This window comes from Erythranthe guttata, chromosome 4 (genome assembly GCF_056151865.1).
Source record: "Erythranthe guttata isolate IM_541 chromosome 4, IM_541, whole genome shotgun sequence".
Taxonomy (NCBI): Eukaryota; Viridiplantae; Streptophyta; class Magnoliopsida; order Lamiales; family Phrymaceae; genus Erythranthe; species Erythranthe guttata.
The window spans coordinates 18,892,012-18,914,385 of record NC_142536.1 but is presented as its reverse complement, the minus strand read 5'-3'; the positions used below and the strand labels follow the sequence as shown (position 1 = coordinate 18,914,385).

The 22,374-nt window shown below is 36.9% G+C and overlaps 5 protein-coding genes across 6 annotated transcripts; 3 read left to right on the top strand and 2 right to left on the bottom strand.

Moving 5' to 3' along the window:
- Positions 1-54: 54 nt before the first annotated feature.
- On the bottom strand, positions 55-4,991 carry LOC105952588 (OVARIAN TUMOR DOMAIN-containing deubiquitinating enzyme 12). 2 transcript variants are annotated; one of them, XR_016030951.1, is made up of 12 exons: positions 4,633-4,991; positions 3,462-3,866; positions 3,217-3,389; positions 2,923-2,996; positions 2,760-2,814; positions 1,391-1,465; positions 1,214-1,287; positions 1,076-1,124; positions 828-912; positions 661-736; positions 438-537; positions 55-337 (listed from the first exon to the last, which is right to left on the bottom strand). XR_016030951.1 is itself a non-coding variant. In XM_012976155.2 (12 exons), the coding sequence occupies exons 2-11, from the start codon at positions 3,799-3,801 to the stop codon at positions 452-454; spliced, it is 1,068 nt and encodes a 355-aa protein (XP_012831609.2). In that variant the 5' UTR covers positions 3,802-3,866; positions 4,633-4,991; the 3' UTR covers positions 55-337; positions 438-451. The 2 variants fall into 2 exon arrangements, 1 of the variants encoding a protein (XP_012831609.2); XM_012976155.2 differs by having other exon boundaries at positions 661-717.
- Positions 4,992-7,216: 2,225 nt separating this feature from the next.
- Positions 7,217-12,257, top strand: LOC105949191 (ABC transporter G family member 28). Its single transcript, XM_088817227.1, has 14 exons — positions 7,217-7,704; positions 7,794-7,870; positions 8,002-8,286; positions 8,378-8,441; positions 8,517-8,663; positions 8,774-8,808; positions 8,893-8,966; positions 9,057-9,949; positions 10,049-10,345; positions 10,434-10,922; positions 10,997-11,145; positions 11,244-11,533; positions 11,627-11,757; positions 11,840-12,257. Exons 1-14 carry the CDS (start codon positions 7,424-7,426, stop codon positions 11,994-11,996), a joined length of 3,369 nt encoding a protein of 1,122 aa, XP_088673353.1. The 5' UTR covers positions 7,217-7,423; the 3' UTR covers positions 11,997-12,257.
- LOC105949192 (ATPase GET3B) lies at positions 12,079-14,748 on the bottom strand. Its single transcript, XM_012972484.2, has 11 exons — positions 14,503-14,748; positions 13,941-14,152; positions 13,789-13,851; positions 13,586-13,693; positions 13,414-13,488; positions 13,252-13,320; positions 13,084-13,149; positions 12,899-12,973; positions 12,710-12,808; positions 12,485-12,619; positions 12,079-12,402 (listed from the first exon to the last, which is right to left on the bottom strand). Exons 1-11 carry the CDS (start codon positions 14,639-14,641, stop codon positions 12,265-12,267), a joined length of 1,179 nt encoding a protein of 392 aa, XP_012827938.2. The 5' UTR covers positions 14,642-14,748; the 3' UTR covers positions 12,079-12,264.
- Positions 14,749-16,271: 1,523 nt separating this feature from the next.
- On the top strand, positions 16,272-19,514 carry LOC105949202 (electron transporter, putative (Protein of unknown function, DUF547)). Its single transcript, XM_088817226.1, has 10 exons — positions 16,272-16,597; positions 16,724-16,765; positions 17,050-17,166; positions 17,259-17,678; positions 17,768-18,204; positions 18,304-18,403; positions 18,512-18,577; positions 18,700-18,792; positions 18,892-19,011; positions 19,106-19,514. Exons 1-10 carry the CDS (start codon positions 16,550-16,552, stop codon positions 19,418-19,420), a joined length of 1,758 nt encoding a protein of 585 aa, XP_088673352.1. The 5' UTR covers positions 16,272-16,549; the 3' UTR covers positions 19,421-19,514.
- A 538-nt stretch (positions 19,515-20,052) lies between these two features.
- On the top strand, positions 20,053-21,821 carry LOC105949182 (Protein kinase superfamily protein). The gene has a single exon (XM_012972473.2). It carries the CDS (start codon positions 20,423-20,425, stop codon positions 21,761-21,763), a length of 1,341 nt encoding a protein of 446 aa, XP_012827927.1. The 5' UTR covers positions 20,053-20,422; the 3' UTR covers positions 21,764-21,821.
- Positions 21,822-22,374: the final 553 nt, after the last annotated feature.

Here is a 22,374-nt window from a genome sequence, read left to right as displayed (position 1 = left end):
ATTTTACAAGCCAATAGACTTAAGATCATATTATTTCAAAACGTAGAGCTCGAATGGCAAAAAACGGGCCGTGATTTACGGTAACCAAGGCAGCAGCCTCAATAACACAGTAAATAGTTTTTTCATGGATCAAAACAATCTGAAAGATTTTCCGAAGAGGCATACATAATTAATGTTCTGGACAACGATGAGAGCAAAAAAATGGAGGATAAATATTTCGTGTTTCGAGATTTATTTCATTCGGAAAGAATCAGATATAGTTTCACCAGTTGAGAAAATAATCGACACTTTTGGAGTATGATGAAGATTTGGCGGTGCATCCCTGCATACAAGTGACCTGTAGACGAAACAGATACACGAACGAGCTATTTTAGAAAGAACGAAATTGCAAAAATAAACAAAATGTGGGAATGATATTAGGTGTCTTCTTAATATACCGTTCTTTAATTAATTAATTATAGTCGTCTGGTAATTCCACGTGTTCGTGTTGAGCAGCCTGCCATCGCTTCTTCTTTTTTGTCCGAAATGTTGGGCAATCTGCAATTTAATTATAGTACGAGGAAATTGTGTAAAAAATTTATTTCAGTTTTGTGACAAAGCAAAATGGGGATTCTCGAGTTCGAAGAAAATATGAAATAACCGAGTTGACATTATTAGTACCTCCTTCGGGATATATCGAGTTGTAATGAACCTCAGCCCAAAAGCTCAGAGAAATAACTGCACAAGAAAGAAATAACTACGTTTTGTTCAACATACATAAACTACTACAAAAACAAAACCCGATTAGAAAGTAGAAAAAACCGAATAATTGAGGATCGAGAATTTACCTCGTTCGGACTTTTGAATGCTCGGCAGAATCTCAATGTAACAGGTATCCTTAAACGATGTAATGACAAATATTTTTATGCCATACTGCATAAAGTCAACAACAGTCGTCACTATGTACGAATCACACACTTAAAGAAACAAGAAATCGAGACATTCTGTAGAATCAGATTTTTTTTTTACCAGTACTAAATTACTGAATGACGAATTTTACCTAAATTACCAAAAAAAAAAGAAAAGAAAAACATACAGAATCAGCAGCAGCTTGTAAAGTGACGTGATCTCCCCACTCTCCGTTCCTAATATCGATCCACAAAATGTAAGAAAAAATAGGTACAGAAACGAGTGATCAAATAATTAAAGTGCGGAGTTATAAATAAAAATATACTTGGACATTTTTGCCAGATATTGGTCGTAAGCCATAGGTACATATCCTTCGTATATCTCTGGGCAAGACCTAAGCTAGAAAATTCGAAATGATGAAATATTAGTTCAAGAAGAATCGAGATACAGTTTTTCTTTTAAGGAAAAGCCGAAGATTCAGACACGAGAAAAAGTTGCCAACCTGATTTACAATTTGTTGTCTGACAAATTTGTGATGCTCTGGAGTACGATAAAACTGGTCTGACAGTGCTCGAAACTGAGAAAAACCTAAACCATAGTTAGTCGTATATAATATGGAAGATGGAATTAACAAGAGATTTAAACATTGTCCATTTGTTTTAAGAAATTACGGCCACCCTGAGGTAAAGTCAAATTACGAAAAAAAACTCTATTGTTTAGATAATTACAACCCTTCCCTCATCTATGAATCTTCTTACGCGTCCACCTTTATGGTGTCAAATTCTAGGGAAGTGCACGGCTCGGTTCGGTTCGGTTTTTGGCTAAAACCGAACATGAACCGAACATATCGGTTTTTGTAAAATTAAAAACCATGTATGTCGGTTTTTTATCAGTTCGGTTTCTTTCGGTTTCGGTTTTTTCGGTTCGGTTTCGGTTATTTTTCGGTTCAAGAGTAACTTATATTCAAGTTGTACAAACAAAAGAATACAATTACAATTACTTTCACAACTTACTAATGCAATGAAAATATAAAATCTTTAACCCCATAGGACTTAACGTAATTTAGATGATGTATTATGCTTCATTTTTTTTTCTACTTTCATCTACCACATTATTAAAACCATGAACTCAAGTAAATTTTTAATTACTAAATAAATAAAATACAATGTCTCAATTTATGAACAAATGCTTAGAATGAGACAAGTAATTGAAAGATAGAAAATAAAAATTAGGGTAAAATAATACATATATTATATAAAATGAAGTCATTTTATAATTTCGGTTCGGTTTTTCGGTTCGGTTATTTACCTTTCCACCATACCGAACCGAATAATTCGGTATTTCAAAAATAAAAAAACGTACATGCGGTTTGCTATTCGGTACGGTTTGAAACGGCTCGGTTTTTCGGTTCGGTTTTTCGGTTTTTTTGCTCACCCCTATCAAATTCAACATAACTTCTTGATTCCGTGGAATGTTCTCTAGTTTGTACTCGTTTTGTGAAAAGGGCAGTTTCTGATGCACCACAATCCGATATTTACAAGTCAAGGACACATCTTATGATCATCTCAAATGGGTAAAACGAGTACAAACTGGAGAATATTCCACATAATCTAGAAGATTCCACTACATTTGACACCAAAAGGGTGAACATGTAAGAAGATTCATAGTTAAGGGGTTAGTTGCAATTACCCAAACAAGAGGGGTTTTTTCGTAATTTGACTTTACCTCAGAGGTGGCCGTAATTTACCCTACAAATTATTACATCTATATAACACGCATGATTTCAAATTCTTGGTTCAGAAAATACGCGAAATTACTGATAAAGAAAATATACAATTTCTCTCAAACGTGATTAAATAAAGATAACTGACCTGGCAGTTACCATCACCTTGAACCTTGAATTCGACGAGCTCGTACACCTTTAATCTACAGAAGAAGCAATTACCCGAGTTTATGTTTCGCAATAGAAATCTATATACTTAGTTATTTATATAAGTGGCCTTGCACTTAAGTTATTATATCCATCCTTAATACCTGTCCAAAAGCCTTTGATGATCTAAACTTGCTTCGTCGATGGAGGGTATTTCACCGTTAATTTTTGGAATATGCTGCAAAAAACGAGGCACGTATAATAAAAGAGAAATATTAAAGTTTAGTCTTGTTTGTTTGTTTGTTTGTTTTTTTTTTTTTGCAGTGAACCAAGAAGAGTGTGGTTTGAACATATTTGACTGGACTCGACTCAAAAAAAGATAAAATCAATACATTTCGATCCAATTTATCTCGTTTTAATTACCATTGAAGTATAACGAATAACGAATATAAACTTACAGGAATAGAAACCATCTGGTTCAATCGTTTGCCGACTTCTCCATCAAAAGCATACTCATCCATTAATTCTAACGAATACGACCATTCCTCCTCGCAATATGACTCATCTCCCGGGCTAGAACTCGAAGCAGAAATTCCCAAATCAGTTTCTTCTTCAATCCGATTCTCATTTCCTACAATTCATACGAAAATCCATTAACCAAAAGAAAAACCCGTTAAGTTGGAGAAACCAAGAATCGGAATACCTTCATTAACATAACCGTAATTTTCCAACGAGTGTGGAAACCAATCGTGGGGGCCGAATGAAGTTTGTAGGTGTTCCACCCCTTCTTGGAAAGACTTGATCGGTTCATTTACTGAAAGTTGAGATAGTTCCTCGTGAAGAGAATTTATGCTGATGTCGTTATTCTCAACGGCATAACTTGAGTCAGCTTCGAACTGATATCCTTTTAGGTAATGCCCTGGATAGCAGTCTGTATTATGTTGCGCGTGGGACCCACAGTATCCGCAGTTAGAATACGGGTCTCCGTCGAAAAGTTGAAGCCCCCAACGAACAACATCTGGATCTTGCTCGTATGTAATCATATTTGGTGTATGTAATAATATATCAATTACAGTATTCCGGGCTCCAAAAAAACCGAGGCAAATAGCTGCATAAGGGAAAATATAGAAATTCTTTGGTGAAAAATGAAGTTATAAGTAATGAAGAGGCACGAATGCACACTGGTATATTTGACCAATAGCATGCAGCTAATATTCGAAGAGGCAGGATAGTTGTTAGACGAGTATCAATGACTCACGAGGTATAATAGTTTATGAATTTCCATGTCGTATTTTCCAAGAAAAAAAAAACGAAAGTAATTCCACTTATGTAAGGCTAGACACTCCGTACGACGATTAAGTAATAGTAAAATAAAACGCTATGCACATCCAATTTCCAAATGTGGCATCCAACGAAACCAAATCCGATGCGTAAAACCAGGATAACAAAAAAAAAAAAAATGTTTGCCTCGAATTCGATTCGATTGTTTATCAAACAGAACCGGAATCAGCAAACTCGACAAATCAATCATTTAATATATCTATGCATTTGGTATGAATTAACAGCAATGGCTACTTTAACTTGAAGAAATCAAACCCTCAAACAATTAATCTTGCAACAACACATTGATCTCAGAAATTACCTTCGAAAAATGACGATCAAGCAGAGAATTAAAAAACATATCCAGACAAAAATCCTCAAGGCAAAAAAAAAAAAAAACAGATCAACTGAAAAGCTAAACATATCGGTGTCCGTACGGACAAAGAAATCAAATCCCCATCTCAACTAATGAATGAGCACAGTTAATCAATGGCATTGCCACAAAAGGAGAGAAAAATTGAAGAACAAGCAACCCAAAATGAAACAAAACCCACCTCGAATTGTTGTCGGAATATAAGTTTGTTGCAGTTTCGGGGCGCCGCAAGAGGAGACGCAAAGAATTGAGTGAAGGGATTAGAGAGTGATGGATATTTATGGATTGGAAATAATAATAATAATGGTAATAAAGGGATTATTGATGATTCGGTGGTGTGGAAAAATGTCGTGAATTTCGGGGGGTGGGGTGTCATGTCACGAGACGAAACTGTTTTTAGAGAGAGAGCAATGAGAGAGAGAGAGAGATGAGAGAGAGGACAATGGAATTGGAATCTCAGTTGGGGGTCTCAATTCCGAGAGTGTGTATACAGAAGAAGCAGTTGTTGTCAAACTGACGGCGATTCCTTTACCTTTGTCCGTTTTCTCGTTTTCTTGTCTTTCCTTTTTATTTTCTTCCCAATTATGCTTTGCTTTGTACGGGTATCACGTTTTTTTTTTTCTTTTCTCTTTTTTTTCTTTTTTTCTTAATTATTATTAGTATTTTTTTAAATGCTTTTTTGTTTATATATATATATATATATATATATATTATATTGTTCTAATTGAAACACAAAACAAGTTAATTCGTCCTAGTGGTGGAACAAACTTGCCAAGATTTTATTGGATCTAGGTCTACCGTGCTGGCTAGAGGTGTAAATGAGTCGAGCTCGTGCCGAACTTGCCAGATTTTTCGAGTTCGAATTCAACTCATTTTTTTTATTTTTTTTATTTTGTTTCTGATTTTTACATAATATTAATTTTCGCTTTTATTATAAATTATTCATATGAAAAATACAAATATTTAGAATAAAACATTTAAAGCTCGTGAGCCGTCTCATGAACTCGTGTACAACTAAAGACGGGCTCGAGATCGAGTGTTTATCGAGCCAACTCATCGAGCTTATGAGTCGACTCAGCTCATTTACTAGAACTGATACATGCTCAAAGTTGGAGTTCAACGAAACTATCAACTATTTTTTCTAACATTTTTTTTTTTTTTTTTGAAAATGTTATTATTTTTCAGTTACGAATTAAAACTTAGTGTTCAACAATTTAATTGCACGTTCACGGGAGGAATTGAATATATGAATGTAATGCACCTAGTAAGACCAGTCAACGAAAGTACAAACAAAGAGAATCATATTTTGATTATTATTTTGTTACTAATTAATTTCTCAAAAAAAAAAAAAGTTACTCCAATTTCTAGTGACTGTCAACGTTGACTCCAAGACAACATTAATCAAGTAGTATATTTTAAAGGGTAAATTCCACTTTACCCCCTCGTACTCTGCCTGAGAGTCACTTTACCCCCTCGTACTCTCAATTTTATCGATTTACCCCTTGTACTTGTACAATTTCCCAATACAGCCATTTTCTTCAATTTTCGTCAATTTTGACTCTAACGCCATTTGGTCAACTCTGTAAATTACAAAATTGCCACTGCCTATAACGCGGCGTTTCTCCTCCGTCAATATTGTCATTTCTTCTTCTCCCACCAGTTCCCCTTCCAAGATATCCCCAAATTGAACCCCTAACTTAGTAAAAATCAAGACCCAAAAATTGATCGATTCCACCCAGTGCAAAGAAAAAAATATATGAATGTGTGAAACTTTCTCTTTTCTAATCTCGAGAGTCAAAATCGAAAAAATTCAATATTTACGTCAATATTTTGACTCTTGACCAAATGGCGTCAGAGTCAAAATCGAAAAAAGTTGATGAAGAGGGTTGTATTGGGAAATTGTACAAGTACAAGGGGGTAAATCGGCGAAATTAAGAGTACGAGGGGGTAAAGTGGTTCTTGGGCAGAGTACAAGGGGGTAAAGTGGAATTTACCCTATTTTAAACTGAAATAAATAAATTTATGTTTCAATATGCCTCAATTAAAAACTTATTTTGTTCCTTTTAAATTATTTCTATATTTACCTATGTCAGATTACCTGACGTCACAATATTTTAGTCAATTGTCATTAATTTATTTAATTCTTAAGATTAGCAATTTGTTAGTGATACTGTAAGATAAAACCCAAACTTCAGGCACTACTTGAGCAATTAATTTGTCCTATGTAAGAGTGTAAACAAATCAAATCACATATTTGTTAAAGCTCGTTTGAAATTTTATTGAAATTTCAAAATTGTGTTTGGATTTGGTTGATAATCAATATTTAATACAGTCGAACTCGACGAGTTTTAATTGAGCTGAATAATCAAACTCAAGTACCTTCATTTGTTCATTTTTTTTTCTTTCTAATTGAACTTGATCTCGAACGAGTTTTATAACTTATCGAACGAAAATATGTATTACAGTTTAGTTTGTTATGCTATCAAACTGAACACGAACAACTTGAAATCGAGTAACATGATTTGACTTTTCGCAGCTTTCATATTGTAATAAATTTGCAATGTAGTGACTAAATTGAAATCAACTCAAAGACTAATATAACTTCTCTTGTAAACATTGAAATTTAAGTCATAGGCGTTTCAATTCAGTCAACGTTCAACACATAATTAACATACTCTATTTTAATAATTAATAAATGATTATACTACTAATTTACGTTTTACCACATAAGCTATTTAAACAGTTAAAAAAAAATAATTAACCTTGGGAAAAATAAAAACAAATCCAACGGTGGAAAAATATCCACCACCCTAAATCACCTCCCCGCCATTTCTTGCTCCGACAAACCATACTTCCGGACATATTTCCTCAATTTCCCTCGGAAAAAAACAAAACCCAAATTTTGCTTTTTTTTTCTTTACTTTCTCAACCAAAAGTCAAAACAAATTCTAAAATAAAACCAGAATGTCAAAATGGTTAATCAAATGAAATTATTCTGGACGTTCACTTTAATTATCTTGTTGGCCTCATCGTCCGTCACCCGTGCAGCCACCGATGACGTCACGGAGGACGTCTCCGACGACGGCACGGAAGACGACGGCGTCACCGGCGGAGGTGTTGGGGGAGCCGGCCAACCCGTCAACCAGGCGGCCATGCAGCTCCTCTCCCAGGCTCTATTCAACCGTTTCAGCAATTTCTCCGCCTTCTTTGGCCCCGAGATCACCAAATATCTTGGCTATTGCATTCGAGACCCGTAAATAATTACAAAAAAATATCTTCGATTTTCCCCTTTTTTTGTTTTTTTTTTATATAAATTTATTAATCTTTTTTTTTTTTTTGTAGTGATGCTGAGTGGAATGCAGCATTTAATTTCTCCAAGAACACGCAGTTCTTGGCCGAATGTCTCAAAATCGACAAAGGTATATCCAGTTTTTCGATTTTCCACGATTATTCGACTGAGTTTTCAACTTCACATATACATACATACATACATGTATATGTATATATATAGTAATGACTTACGTATACGAGTGCGTGATATAAAACACAGACGCTGTGCAACGAATATGCACCGCAGCAGAAGTGAAATTCTACGGAGCAAGTCTACTGCAAAGCGCCGAAAGTGGAGGAGCAATAAAAAGTAACTACCTTAAACCTAACAAGAACTGCAACCTGTCGTCATGGTCAGACGGTTGCGAACCAGGTTGGTCATGCAGTGTGGGACCCGACACAAAAGTCGACCTTAAAAACTCCAAAGACATGCCCCTCAGAGACCTCGATTGCCAGCCTTGCTGCGAGGGCTTCTTCTGCCCTCACGGTCTCACGTGCATGATACGTACGATTTTTTTCACATTTTTTTATTATAAATGGAAAAAATTACAAAACATTTGTCTCTAATTTTGTTTTGTTACGTTCTTGATTTGAAGCGTGCCCGTTGGGAGCTTACTGTCCTATGGCGAAACTCAACAAAACTACCGGTGTCTGCGATCCGTAAGTTCGGGTTTTTTAATATACTTTTAGCTGTTTAAAGCTCGAATTTTTTATAAATTTTTTTTTTTTTTGAAGGTATCGATATCAATTACCTCCAGGGCAATCGAATCACACGTGTGGAGGAGCAGATATTTGGTCGGATTTTACGACTGGAAATGAGTTATTTTGTTCAGCCGGGTTTTACTGCCCCTCCACCACTCTGAAAATTCCTTGCAGCCAAGGGTATAATAATAATAATAATAACTGTTACAAATTTTGATTTATATTTTTTTTATAATGTTATTGAAATTATATATTCTTGATTATTTTATTTTTTTAATAATGTTTTGCAGGCATTATTGCAGAGCTGGTTCTACTGCTCAAATAAGTAAAGTCCAATCCTTTTTATTGAAGCAAAGCATGTTTTATAATTGTATTTTTAATTTGCATTCATTTAAATTTTATGGTTCAGGTTGCTATCAGCTTGCAACTTGTGAGAAGCAAACTGCAAACCAGAATATCACAGCCTACGGTCTCATCTTCTTCGTAAGCTTCGATCGCTTCATTATTTTCGAAATCGTAAATTATAATTAGCTGTAATAATAAAATGTATTATTTCTTCTGTGCCTACTTTAGGGCGGGATCACTCTAGTACTTCTGATCATATACAACTGCTCCGGACAAGTACTGAGCACCCGAGAAAAGAGACAAGCAAAATCTCGAGAAGCCGCAGCAAGAAGCGCTCGAGAAACCGTACAAGCACGCGAGAGATGGAAATCCGCGAAAGAAGTCGCTCGGAAAGGCGCGACCGAGCTCACGTCGCAGCTCTCACGCACATTCTCCCGCAAAAAGTCCGTCATGCACGAGGGGCCCAAGAGTTCGGGTCAACCCAAACCCGGATCCGACGCCGCGGTCCCGCCCATGCCCCCAAGCGGGGACCCAAAAGGGAAGAAGAAGAAAGAGAGCAACCTCACAAAAATGATGCGCGATCTCGAAGAGAATTCGGATGACGAGGGTTTCAATATGGAGATCGGGGATAGAAATTTGAAGGGCAAAGCGGGAAAAGGGAAGCAACTCCACACACGGAGCCAAATTTTTAAATACGCGTACGGTCAAATCGAGCGGGAAAAGGCAATGCAGGAGCAAAACAAGAACTTGACTTTCTCCGGTGTGATATCCATAGCTTCGGATATGGAGTTCTTGAGTAGACCACCTATTGAAGTCTTTTTCCAAGATTTGACCCTTACGTTGAGAGGCAAGAACAAGCACTTGTTGAGGTGTGTGACCGGGAAATTAGTGCCGGGCCATGTTTCGGCGGTGATGGGCCCGTCGGGTGCCGGGAAGACAACCTTTCTGTCAGCTTTGACCGGAAAAGCTGCCGGATGTACCATCACCGGCTCGATTCTGATCAACGGTAAAGATGAGCCGATGCAGTCGTATAAGAGGATTATTGGGTATGTGCCACAGGATGATATTGTTCATGGGAATTTGACTGTGGAGGAGAATCTTTGGTTCAGTGCTAGATGCAGGTATACTTCTTCTTAGAGTTTATTGCATTTAGTACCCCTGAGTTTACTAATAATAACAATGATTGAGTTATAATCCTTAAAAAAAACCTTTCTTGGCAGACTGCCAGCTGAGCTGGAAAAGCCGGAGAAAGTCCTGGTGGTGGAGAGAGTAATCGAGTCCTTAGGGTTGCAACCCGTTCGAGACTCGATAGTAGGAACAGTCGAAAAACGAGGAATTTCTGGAGGTCAAAGGAAACGAGTCAACGTCGGCCTCGAAATGGTCATGGAACCTTCTCTCTTAATCTTGGACGAGCCCACTTCCGGTTTAGACAGTTCTTCGTCTTTGCTTCTACTTAGAGCTCTTCGCCGCGAAGCTCTCGAAGGAGTAAATATATGCATGGTTGTTCATCAACCAAGGTGATTTCTCACTTTCCCAAATTACGAAGAAAAAAAAATCATCGTATATATCGAATTTAATCATTGGCGATTTTTTCTTTTGATGTAGTTACACATTATTCAAGATGTTCGATGATTTGATACTTCTAGCCAAGGGCGGACTTACAGTGTACCACGGTCCGGTTAAGAAAGTGGAGGAGTACTTTGCAGGCCTTGGGATACACGTTCCGGAAAGAATGAACCCTCCGGATTATTTCATCGATATATTGGAAGGGATAGTAAAACCGAGCGCCAGCTCAGCGGTTAAGTTTAAGGAGCTTCCACTAAGATGGATGCTCCACAACGGCTATCCTGTGCCAGCAGATATGCTGGATTCGGCAGGGGTGGCCCCTACTGCGTCGGAAGATTCCGCTCACGGCGGAACTTCAACGGCAAAGACGGATTCCGACCAGTCCTTCGCCGGAGAGCTGTGGCAGGATGTGAAGTTCACCGTCGGGCAGAAGAAAGATCACATATCTCATAATTTCACCAAATCGCTCGATTTGTCTAATAGGCAAACCCCCGGTGTTTCGCTGCAGTATAAATATTTCGTCGGAAGGTATTTGTATATCTTGGCCTTAAAATCAAGAACGAGGCTTTTATTTATTTATATACTATTTATTTTTTCCTCAGAGTGGGAAAGCAACGACTAAGAGAAGCTAGGATACAAGCGGTCGATTATTTGATTCTACTATTGGCAGGAATATGCTTAGGAACCCTAGCCAAAGTGAGCGACGAAACGTTCGGTTCAACGGGATATCTATACACAGTCATTGCAGTCTGTAAGTACAAGAAAGATTTAAAAAAAAAAATCTTAATTTCATTTTTACTTATTACTAATAAAAGCTAATTCATTAATAATTTTTTCTATTTCTATTAGCTCTGCTCTGCAAAATTGCGGCTTTGAGATCGTTCGCTCTGGATAAGTTGCACTATTGGAGAGAGAGTGCTTCAGGAATGAGCAGCTCGGCATATTTTCTAGCAAAGGACACGATCGATCATTTCAGTACAGTTGTAAAGCCTGCAGTCTATCTATCCATGTTTTACTTCTTCAACAATCCTAGGTCAACCATTTTCGATAACTACCTGGTATTGCTTTGCTTGGTCTACTGTGTTACTGGCATTGCCTATTTTCTCGCCATCTACTTCGAACCCGGTCCCGCACAACTGGTGGGCCCCGTTAAACCTTCTTTAAGGTTTTCTCATTATGTACAACTTAAATATTTATTTATTTTTATTTTTATTGTTTTTATGTTATTGCAGTGGTCAGTTTTGCTTCCTGTTGTTTTGACTCTGATTGCTAACCAAGAGGGAGATACGTTCGTGACGAAATTAGGAGACTTTTGCTACACTAAGTGGGCATTGGAAGCGTTTTTGCTAGCAAATGCCGAAAGGTTTGACTTTAATTTGACCAGAATATTATATTGTTTTCGTTTATTCGGGTTTTGTTTTTTAAGTGTAGGGGTGAATTTGCAGGTATTCGGGGGTGTGGCTGATTCAAAGATGCGGTGCGCTTAGACAAAGAGGCTATCACCTAAAGCACTACTATTCTTGTCTAGCGTACCTTCTTGCTACAGGCATACTAAGTCGAGCCGTAGCTTTTTTCTGCCTCGTCACTTTCCAGAAAAAGTGATTAAATCCCGTAAAGAATGGTTTCTTTCTTCGTTTTGGGGTTTCATTTCCCATAATAGCACAGGGGAATCGGAAGTTAGGAATTTTCAGACAAATGTATATAGGTTTGCACAGAATGTTTCATGTGTTGGGGAATTTTCAGACACATTATGAACATAAAGCAAAAAGATTAAATGCATGGAAGTTCTCGTCTTTTTTCAGTTCTATTATCCACATTTTTGTGTAAGTTAAAGAAGTGATAACTAACCTTTTATCGAGAAAACGAGTATTCATCTCCAAACAATATCACCCATAAATTTGAGAGCTGGTACACCCCTTATTTCTACGTCGATTAACGGTGACTCGATTAGTTTCAATTTTGCCAGTTCGGAATCTTTCTTGATCATATCAAGAGCACGCATCTGGTCCTGCGTCCAACAAAAACCGAAAAAAAAATTATTAAAAAAGGGTTACGAAACTTGCTAATGATTTTCTCGATTCATATGTTACCTTTCTTTTCATTGCACAAAACTTGCAATCAGTCTCTGATGGAGGTAGCAGTTGATTTACGATAAGTCTTCGTACGGGGACTTTTTCCTTCAGCAGAGATGCACACAATCTTGAAGATTCACTTAGTGCCATAACCTTCACAAAAATAAAAATCAGATCGAACGATGAAAATTAAATAACTCGGCTAGAAAGAAGCGAAGGCAAAAAACTATGCGAATTTATTACAGTGGGAATTGTGACGATGATAAATTCTGTGGTTTCTGAATTGTGAAAAAGATCTCGTACTTTTGACATTCTTTCCCTCAGTTGCTCTAGCTTGTCATTCTGCACAAAATTCACGGAATAACGAACATTATTGAACTATTAAATTGAAAACAAATCTGTACAAAATAAATAATAATGAGTCGTGCTTACACCATCTAACTGCGGCTCTCCTTTACCAAAAGCCGATGTAAGTGCTGCTGTTGCTGAAGATAATTTCTTCTTGAGCTGAAACAAGCCAATACAGCAAAAGGGCAGCTGATCAGTAAAATACTTAATTGCATATTTGAACCAAAAGTCTTGGCTATTTGCAAGTTAGCAATAGCGTGCGTACTCACCTTCATCATCTTGCCTATAGATGCATCCAAGAAATCCGGCAATGAAAGCAGTCGAAGTGTGTGACCCTACAAAAAAAAATTAACAAAATTAAATAAATAAATAAATAAATAATTGTATAGTATACATGATTCCATAACCACCAGCCCGTGAACAGATTATTTCCCTACCGTGGGAGCCGTATCGAACACAATGCGCCGAAATTTACTGTACTCTTGTGAATCCACAAATTGCATAACCTGCAAGATTGCTCTACAATTACTCTTACATTGAATATTAATACAGTTTACTATCAGTTCACGGTATTACGAATAGTAATTTATCGTACATGCCTTGGAAATTGCGATAGCTTCATCAAGACCTGGTGGAGGAGTGTCCAACAGCTCTCCAAGTTTGAGTTCGCCCAACTTCACATTGCAAAAAACAAAACAATATTAACCTCGTTTTCTTATCTTACGAACCAAACGAGGATTAAAGATACAGATTAATACAATGTAATCTTACCTGATTAGCAAGCATTCCGAGGCCCATACTATCCATTAAGCTTTTCACACCCCCTTCACCATTTTCACTCGCGGATCGAAATTCTTCCCTCGTTTTCTCAGGGTTTATCTTTCGCACAACCGCACCATCATAATAAGTTAAAACTCTCGGATCGAAAAACGAGATATAAATATATCAAAAAACAATGTTTGCTTTTTTTTTACCTCAAGTGCATATAGTGGAGAATCCACACCTTGTACCGAAACAAGCCCCCCTCCACTCAAATCCTATAGAAACAATTTACATCATCAAAACGAAGAATTACCGTTTAATTAATTTAAACAACGAGAATAAAAACGAAAGGCATAAGCATTACTTGATCAAAAGAATCACTTAAAGAGTGAGCAGGATCAGTTGAAACTACTATAGTGGGGTGGCCATGGTTTGCGAATTTTACGGCAAGAGAAGCTGCGCAACTCGTTTTTCCGACACCTCCTTTTCCGCCTAACATGTAATATTTCCTCTGTGATCCAGAAACCATTTCATTGAATCCAGCCACTGTTTCTATGGCAGTAGCCACAGATCTCACTGTAAGAACAAAAATATCGCAAAATCGTCACTTAGTTGTTACGATTCATCCGTTCATACTAAAATCCATAATCATTCAAATTTCTTCATCTTTTTTTTTTAATTAAGGCGAGAGATCGTCGCCCTAATGCCTGACTAAAGGATGATCCACCTCAGGTACGAACAATTAGCAAAACAAAAACGCACAATTTCACAAGCAATAAATAGGCACTGTAATTAAACACTCAACAAATTTAAAAAGTAAGCAAACAATTCAGAATACATTATTCTAACTTAAAATACTTCGCAGCTGTGTGTGTGTGTGTGTGTGTGTGTGTGTGTGTGTGTGTGTGAAAATGAGGGGAAATTACCTTGGGATGGGAGTGCGAGCGGATTAGGATTGATATGATTGGAGTAGGAGTTGAATATACTTGTGCCGAATTTGGTAGATGAAAATTTGTGAAACTGGGGTTTGTATATGTGACGGAGAAGAGAAGAAGCCATCGCCATTTTCAATTTCTTCACAAACGTTTTTTTCTCCGAATGCAGGGAAAAGGTGGCGCGTAGGGAAAACAAGGGCTTCGTAGAAGGGGTTTTTAGCAGACTTTAGATGAAATTTGGGGTAGTTCTGACAATATGAAAAATTAAGGGGTTTCGAAATCAAAATATATGACTAAATGAACTGAACTCATAAATTTTACTGTAAATATAATTGCTCCAAAAAAATTATTTGAAAAACGACCATTGGTAAAATTAACATATATAAATTTTAATAAGTAGTTTGGGAATAAATAAAAAAGCAACGTGATACCCTATGTCTAAATGCTCGAATCGAACAAGTTTATAGAGAGGCACACGAACCAAACTTAAGCACATGCAGAATAATAATATATGTTCAAAATTGGTCACAATCTAAATAGTCAGGCCTAAGTTAGTCGATGTTATGAGGTTTAAGCCAATGAAAATATAAATATTACAATCAAATGTATGCTATTCGTAACTCTGAAACAGTCTCTTAATTTCTCTCAATGTTTCTATCGCACAGAGCTGACTTGAGCATCGAATTTTTTTTGCCAAGACCAAGTTCCGGCTTCCTAACGACTCTATGTGACACATGCAGTGCCTGCGCGAAGAGTACAAGAGAGGAATTGCAAGACATGCCGTGGAATCGAACCACATCATATATAGGCTTATTATAGAATATATAATTCTAAAATTTAAATTACTTTTAATATGATTAAATAAAATTAAAATGATTTTATATTTATATTATTAGAGATACTCCTTCATATCCAATGATAATGGTTTGTACTTCAATATGTGATTGGCAAAACATAATAAACATGGGCCAACGTGACAGCCCAAAATCAAGAAATAAACCGAAGTCCAACTTCATGTTCTAATTATGTTCATGATTAGAGATATTTTATTATATTATTGAATTTTGATTTTCTTTTTTATTATTATTACCTTAGTGTCCAAAAAAAGCATCAATTTTCAGTTGAGTACTTATTCATACCAACATCTTGGAGCATAAGATAGATCTTATTTGGACATCATAAGCAACTAACCCGGCCACCATTTTCACACCTCACTTATAAAACAATACTATATATATATATATATATATATATATATATATATATATATATATATATATATATATATATATATATATATATAAAATACCCATCTGTATTAGTGTAAAGATAAATAATAAATAGTTTTGGGTATATTGCATTAGTCTCAGGTATGTTTATTATAATCGATAAAAAATAAAATACTATCATATGATATAGATTATGCTAATCAAACAATTGGTATTATTGTGTTAGTAATTCAAAATTTGATAATTTAGCAACTAATCTAATAGGTAAAGTTTATCTAATGTACATTATATTTCGGCAGGTAAATTATAACACAAAATTTGACCAAATTGTACATTCACGTAATTCTAACATAATCTTATTACACCCCAAGTCAAACTACCATATTTTCCTCACTAACCATAATTACTATAAAAAAAATTAAAAACTAAAAATTTAAAAATCAAAAAATCAAAACTAAAATTGCAAGCTACGCCAAAAAAAAAAAAAAAAAAAAAAAACCACCAACTTTCCGATGATGTTTCACCACCCACATCGGAGGAAGTTAACAACTGAAAAAAATCAGAATGAATTTGAAACCGCCACTGATTTCGATAGCTACATTTCATCTTCTTCTTCTTCTTCATTAAGTTCTCGTTCTTCAACAACTCCATTAATAAATCACCACCACCAAAACAAGATTTGCAGGATTAATACCACCACACGTGATCCGGGTCATGACCCGAAACAACTAACGGGTTCGGGTTGTTTCAGTGTCGTCTCACCCAAACCCTGGGAAAAGTTGAAGCTCTGGTTTGGTTCAGCTTCTTCCATGGCCGCCGCCGCTACCCCCCACTCTGTTGATTTATCACTCCAATTTGTCAGTTTTTTTTTTTTTTTCTAAATATGTAATTTATGTTTTGGAATATAATGATTTAATTTATTTGCAGTTTTTCATGTTTAGTTTATTTAATTACATGAAATATTTTTGGTGTGTTAATTTCAGAGAAACAAGAAGCAGCAAAAGAGGGAGGAACTCGAAAGAGAGGTAATTTAAGGTCGCGATTTGGAATTTTTTTACGCGTCGATCGATTTTCGATTAAATTGTTCGTCTGCATATATATATATATGTATTTATATAGTAGAACTTCGATAAATTAATAACATGGCTTAAATACTAGTGTCTTCTCGTCCCGTCTCGGTAAAAACCTACTAAATTATTAATTCAATAATTTAATATTTTGCTAAATTAATAGAATTTTGCTAGTTACGACAATATTAATTTATAGAGGTTTATATATATACTAATTTGATAAATGTAACATATAAAAGGTTACCGTGCTACACAAAATGCTGGCAAATGAACAGAAGGTGAACGAGTATCTCGAACGAATCCGACATCGAAAAGACGGTTCTGCCCTTGCCATTCCGAACTTTCTTCCATCCAAAGTAAGTCCATTTTTTACCAAAAAAAAAAATAATGTTTGGTCGGAATTTTTTTTTTTACGTATTACGATTATGGATTTTGCTAAATTCGACAGATGAAGGAAATACTAGCAGAGTTGGCAATGGTCGAAAACGAGATAACACGTCTCGAAAGCCAGATCAAACACCTTCAAGACGAAATGCAACACGAAAAGGAATCTTATAACAACTACAAGGAATATTCTTCACTGCTCCCGCCGAATTCGAGCACCGCAAAAAAAATAAAAAATCCGAACGAAAACGTCACGTTCGAGACGAAGGCCCTCCATTTCATAAGCAAGGCCATCAAAGGAGACTATCATTTAAGTGACTTCAGCAATACAAACGACAACTCGAACAATGGATTATTATTTTCCAATCAAAAGGAGAACAAATTGCAAGATAGTCGAGGAATATTCCGAGAAAAAGTATCGAAACGAAACGGCATATTGAAAAATCCCTCCCCCTCGAGAGAACCAAGGCATTTAACTCCAAGAGTAATGTGAAATTCTTTTTAGTATTATTCTCGAGTACATAAATTATTCGCACTCACAACAATTTTTATCGTTTTTTTTTTCTTTCTTAGAGAGATCGAAATCTTGAAACTCCGACCGATATTCCACCTAGAGTTCTATCAACCCCGTTACATTCGGTGGAAGAAAACATCCAAAGATGGCCACCGAATAAACTATCCGAAAATATAATGAAGTGTTTGGTATTCGTTTTCGTGAGGCTTCTTCGAACTTCTAGAGTGATGGAGTTGGAGAAATCGGGCCACATTTCCCGATCCACGAGCTTCTCTCTAAGCTTCAGGGCAACAACTGAAACGGGCCAGAACTCAAAAACGGGCCCCGTTTTTCAAAAGGAGTCACGACAGCAAGATCCATACGGAATCTTCGATTCGGAAGATTCCGTACCTAGGGATATCGGGCCTTACAAGAACTTGGTTAGATTCACATCAAGCTCATTGGACTTGAAATGTATCCAAAACTCAAGCTCTGTTCCTCTCTTTCAGAAATTAAAGTGAGTAATTAACAACATGCAATAATAAATTAATTATATTTAATCATCTCTAATCACTAATTAACATCTATATATTTTTTTTTTTAATTTTAAATACAGGATTTTAATGGATGGTCTGCAAAAAGTGGATTTGAGGTTTTTGAGTCATCAACAAAAGCTAGCCTTTTGGATCAACATGTACAATGCTTGTATCATGCATGTAAACATTTTTCATTTATTTATTTATTCCCTAATATATATGTAATTATTTATATGTTCATAGATAAATAAAATTGAATTTCCATTAATTTTTAATTTATTATTTCAGGGATATCTTCAATATGGGATTCCAACAGTTTTTAGCCCTGATAACCTGCTATCACTAATCAAGAAGGTACAAAATCACTACATTATTACATACTACAAAATCTTGTTAATTAATATTTATGTACACACATTTTCTAATTTTATTATAAATTCTCTAAATTCTCCCCTTTTATTTTGCTGATCAATCAGTCGACTCTCAACATAGCCGGAAACACAATCGATGCTGACTCAATCGAGCATTTCATCTTGAGAAAGCCACAAGATTCGTTAGTCGTCAAAGAAGTACTTATACATATACATGCATACAATTTCCATACGCATCGATCTCTAACATATTACAATCCGACGTTAACATATAAAAATGCCGTTAATTAATATCAGATTCTGAACGAAGAAGAAGATAGGAACAAACAAATCATGATTCACGAGCTATACGGACTCAACACACCCGATCCAAACATCGCATTCGCCTTATGCTGCGGCACTCGTTCTTCACCAGCAGTAAGTTAATTATGATCATGTTATATTTATATGTTTAATGCAATTAATTAAAATTAACTAATTAATCTTTTTTTTTTAAATTTAATTAAAACAGGTAAAAATATATACAGGTGATGGGGTGGTGAGTGAACTAGAGAGATCAAAGCTAGAATATTTGCAAGCTGCTATAATGGTGAAAACCTCGAAAAAAATTGCTGTTCCCGAGCTTCTGCTAAGGAACATGGCTGATTTTGCCGCCGCCGACAGAGAGGCGGCGGTGGTGGAGTGGCTGAGCCACCAGCTTCCCACCGCGGGCTCTTTGAGGAAATCAATTGTGGACTGTTGCAGGGGAATTCACGGTGGTAAGGCATCGGCACACGTGGACAAGATACCTTATGAATTTGAATTTCAGTATTTGTTGGCAATATAAATTAAATTATTTATAATCGAGTCTATGTACAATATTCTTTTTGTGGCTATATGAATGAATAATATGAAATAAAAACATAATTTTAATTCTTAAATCAGTTCCAAAACTTGTCACGCCTCTTATTTTACAGCTACCATGAATTATTGAATTGTACTATCCTTTTAGGTATTCCCGCAAAGTAATTAGATAAAGTTGACCATTGACCACTAATTAAAATATTTAATTTTAGATAAACCAAAAAATCTTTTGATGATGATTTGATCACATCATCAAACCTAAATAAAGAAGAATCCATCACGTGGTAGAAAAAAGCAAAAAAGAAAACAAAAAGTTACTCATAAAATAAATAAATCATGTGAGTAAGTAATTTAAGCGGGTTCATGACATTATTTATCGGAAGTGAATCATGAATATTTGTATATTATTTAATTAAAATTACATTAAATATAAAATAAAAATCTAATATAAATTAAATATTTTTTAATGCAAGTAAAAAAGGCCTTTACAGCTGGTTTACATTATATCCAATGAAATTAAAATTATATTCCAAGTGATATTCAGTAAACCAAGAAAAGAAGAAGACAGTCAACTTGAAACTTAGGCATTTTATTCTCATTTCTCCACGGGTTTAATTAAATTAAATTAATTTAAATTAATTTGTTTTTCATAGTCCTGTCTTTATCACCACTATCTTCCCCAACAAATTAAATAATCTTTATCAGCATTTTTTGCAATTAAATAATAATATTTTAATATTGTTTCCAACAAACATAATCTCTTCTTCTCTTGCCTACCAAATCATTAAATCGAATATTTTTAGATTAAATTAAGAAGAAGAAAAAATACCAATTTTCCGATCAAATTCTTCTGTATCTAAAAATCATTCCGAATTTTCGGCTATGAGTCTGTCGATACTTAATCCCACTCTCTCTACCCCGGATTTGAATCCCACGCGCTCGGATTCCTGTGTAGAGATCTCAATTTTGGGAATCTGTTACTGTTATGTGTAGATCAAAAATGGCGATTAAAGCTTCGGAACCCGCCGGAAAAAGTAATCCCTCGAGAACTCCGGTGAGATCTTCGTCCAAATCATCGGGGAGAGGGAAACCTCCTTCTTCATCTTCGTCGTCTTCTAACAACCCTAGATCTACCCTCTCCAACCAATTCAACGGCGGCTCCTCCTCCTCCTCCGCCACCGCCTCCGCCTCCGCCGCCGCGTCATCCTCGTCGTACCGACTCGACAGCTCCGTCGCGACCACATCGGCCTCCGGCCGCACCTCCCTGTCCAATTTACGCGATAACCTCCCCGAGAGCACCCAGATTTACGACTTCTCCGAAATACGCGCCGCCACCAACAACTTCCTGAGAAAGCGGCACTCCTCCACCTCCTCCTCCTCCCAGTCGTGGCGGTGCGTCCTCAGGGGGAAGGACGCCATCGTTTTCCAGCGGAAGCTGAGGAAATCGATGGAGAAATCGGACGTCCGGCGGAAACTCGCCGTGATCAGCAAGAGCCACTACACGAGCATAGCGAAGCTCCTCGGAGCGTCGATCTCCGGCGAGCACATCTACCTCGTGTACGAGTTCGCGAACGGGTCGGACCTTGGTTCGTGCCTGCGGAGCAAGATCAACCCGGATTTCACGGTGCTCTCCACGTGGATGTCGCGCGTGCAGATCGCGACCGACGTGGCGCACGGCCTCGACTACATCCACAGCACCGCCGGACTGAGCATCGACATGGTCCACAAGCACGTCAAGAGCAGCGCCGTCATCGTCTCCGAACCCTCCTTCAACGCCAAGATCTGCCACTTCGGCGCCGCGGAGCTCTGCGGCGAGACGGCGGCGGACAACGACGGAAAGCAGCTTCCCGCGGCGGCTGCGGCGGGGGAGCGGCAGTTCGAGGGAGTCAGGGGGTACATGTCGCCGGAGTTCAAGGCCACCGGGGTGGCGACTCAGAAATCCGACGTGTACGCCTTCGGCGTCGTGATTCTCGAACTCATCACCGGAATGGAGCCGTTGAGGTACAAATTCGACCGGAGCAGCGGGAGCCACAGCTTGATTTCGGTAATTGAAACGGCGAGGCAGGCGGTGGAGGACGGCGGCGAGGGGACGGTGGAAGGAAGGTTGAGGAGGTGGGTGGATAAAAGGCTGAGGGATTCGTTCCCGGTGGAAGCAGCGGAGAAACTCACACGTGTGGCCTTGCAATGCGTGCAGGAGGATCCGGATAAGCGACCCGAAATGAAATGGGTCGCGGGTAAGATATCTAACATTTATTTAGCCTCTAAAAATTGGTCGGACCGGGTTAAGGTTCCTATAGGAATTTCGGTCTCTTTGGCCCCTAGGTAGGTAGCTCTTTCAATTTTTATTTAATTTTTTTTATTATAATGATGGCATAATTATTTTATATTTTTTGTGATGGGGGCAAAATAGTCATATTTGGGACAGTTGAGTTCAAAGCCATGGCTTTGAAGAGTAAACTGCAAAAACTACCCCTGTGTAATCTCGAAATAGCAAAAACCCCCCTGTGATAAATAAACTAGCAAAAGCCTCCCCTGTGAAATTATTTAAATAGCAAAAACCCCCCTATGGAATTATTTGAGGGTTGACTTGATATAAAAAGACACAAATACCCCTGGAGTCTTGCAATTAATAAATTCTTATATTTTATAAATATTTTAATTATTTTATTTAAAAAATAATCAATTTAGTTGTTTACTATTTTTTTTTTAATTTCTAAACAAACAAATTAAAAAGAATAAATATACATATAATATGTATATATATAAATACATTTTGAGGGACAATTTTGTCATTTCAAGTCTAAAAAATCAGCTAGGGGGGATTCTGCCTTTGACTAAATTTCACGGGGGGTTTTTGCTAGTTTATTTATCACAGGGGGTTTTTGCTATTTTGAGATAACACATGGGTAGTATTTGCAGTTTACTCTAGCTTTGAAT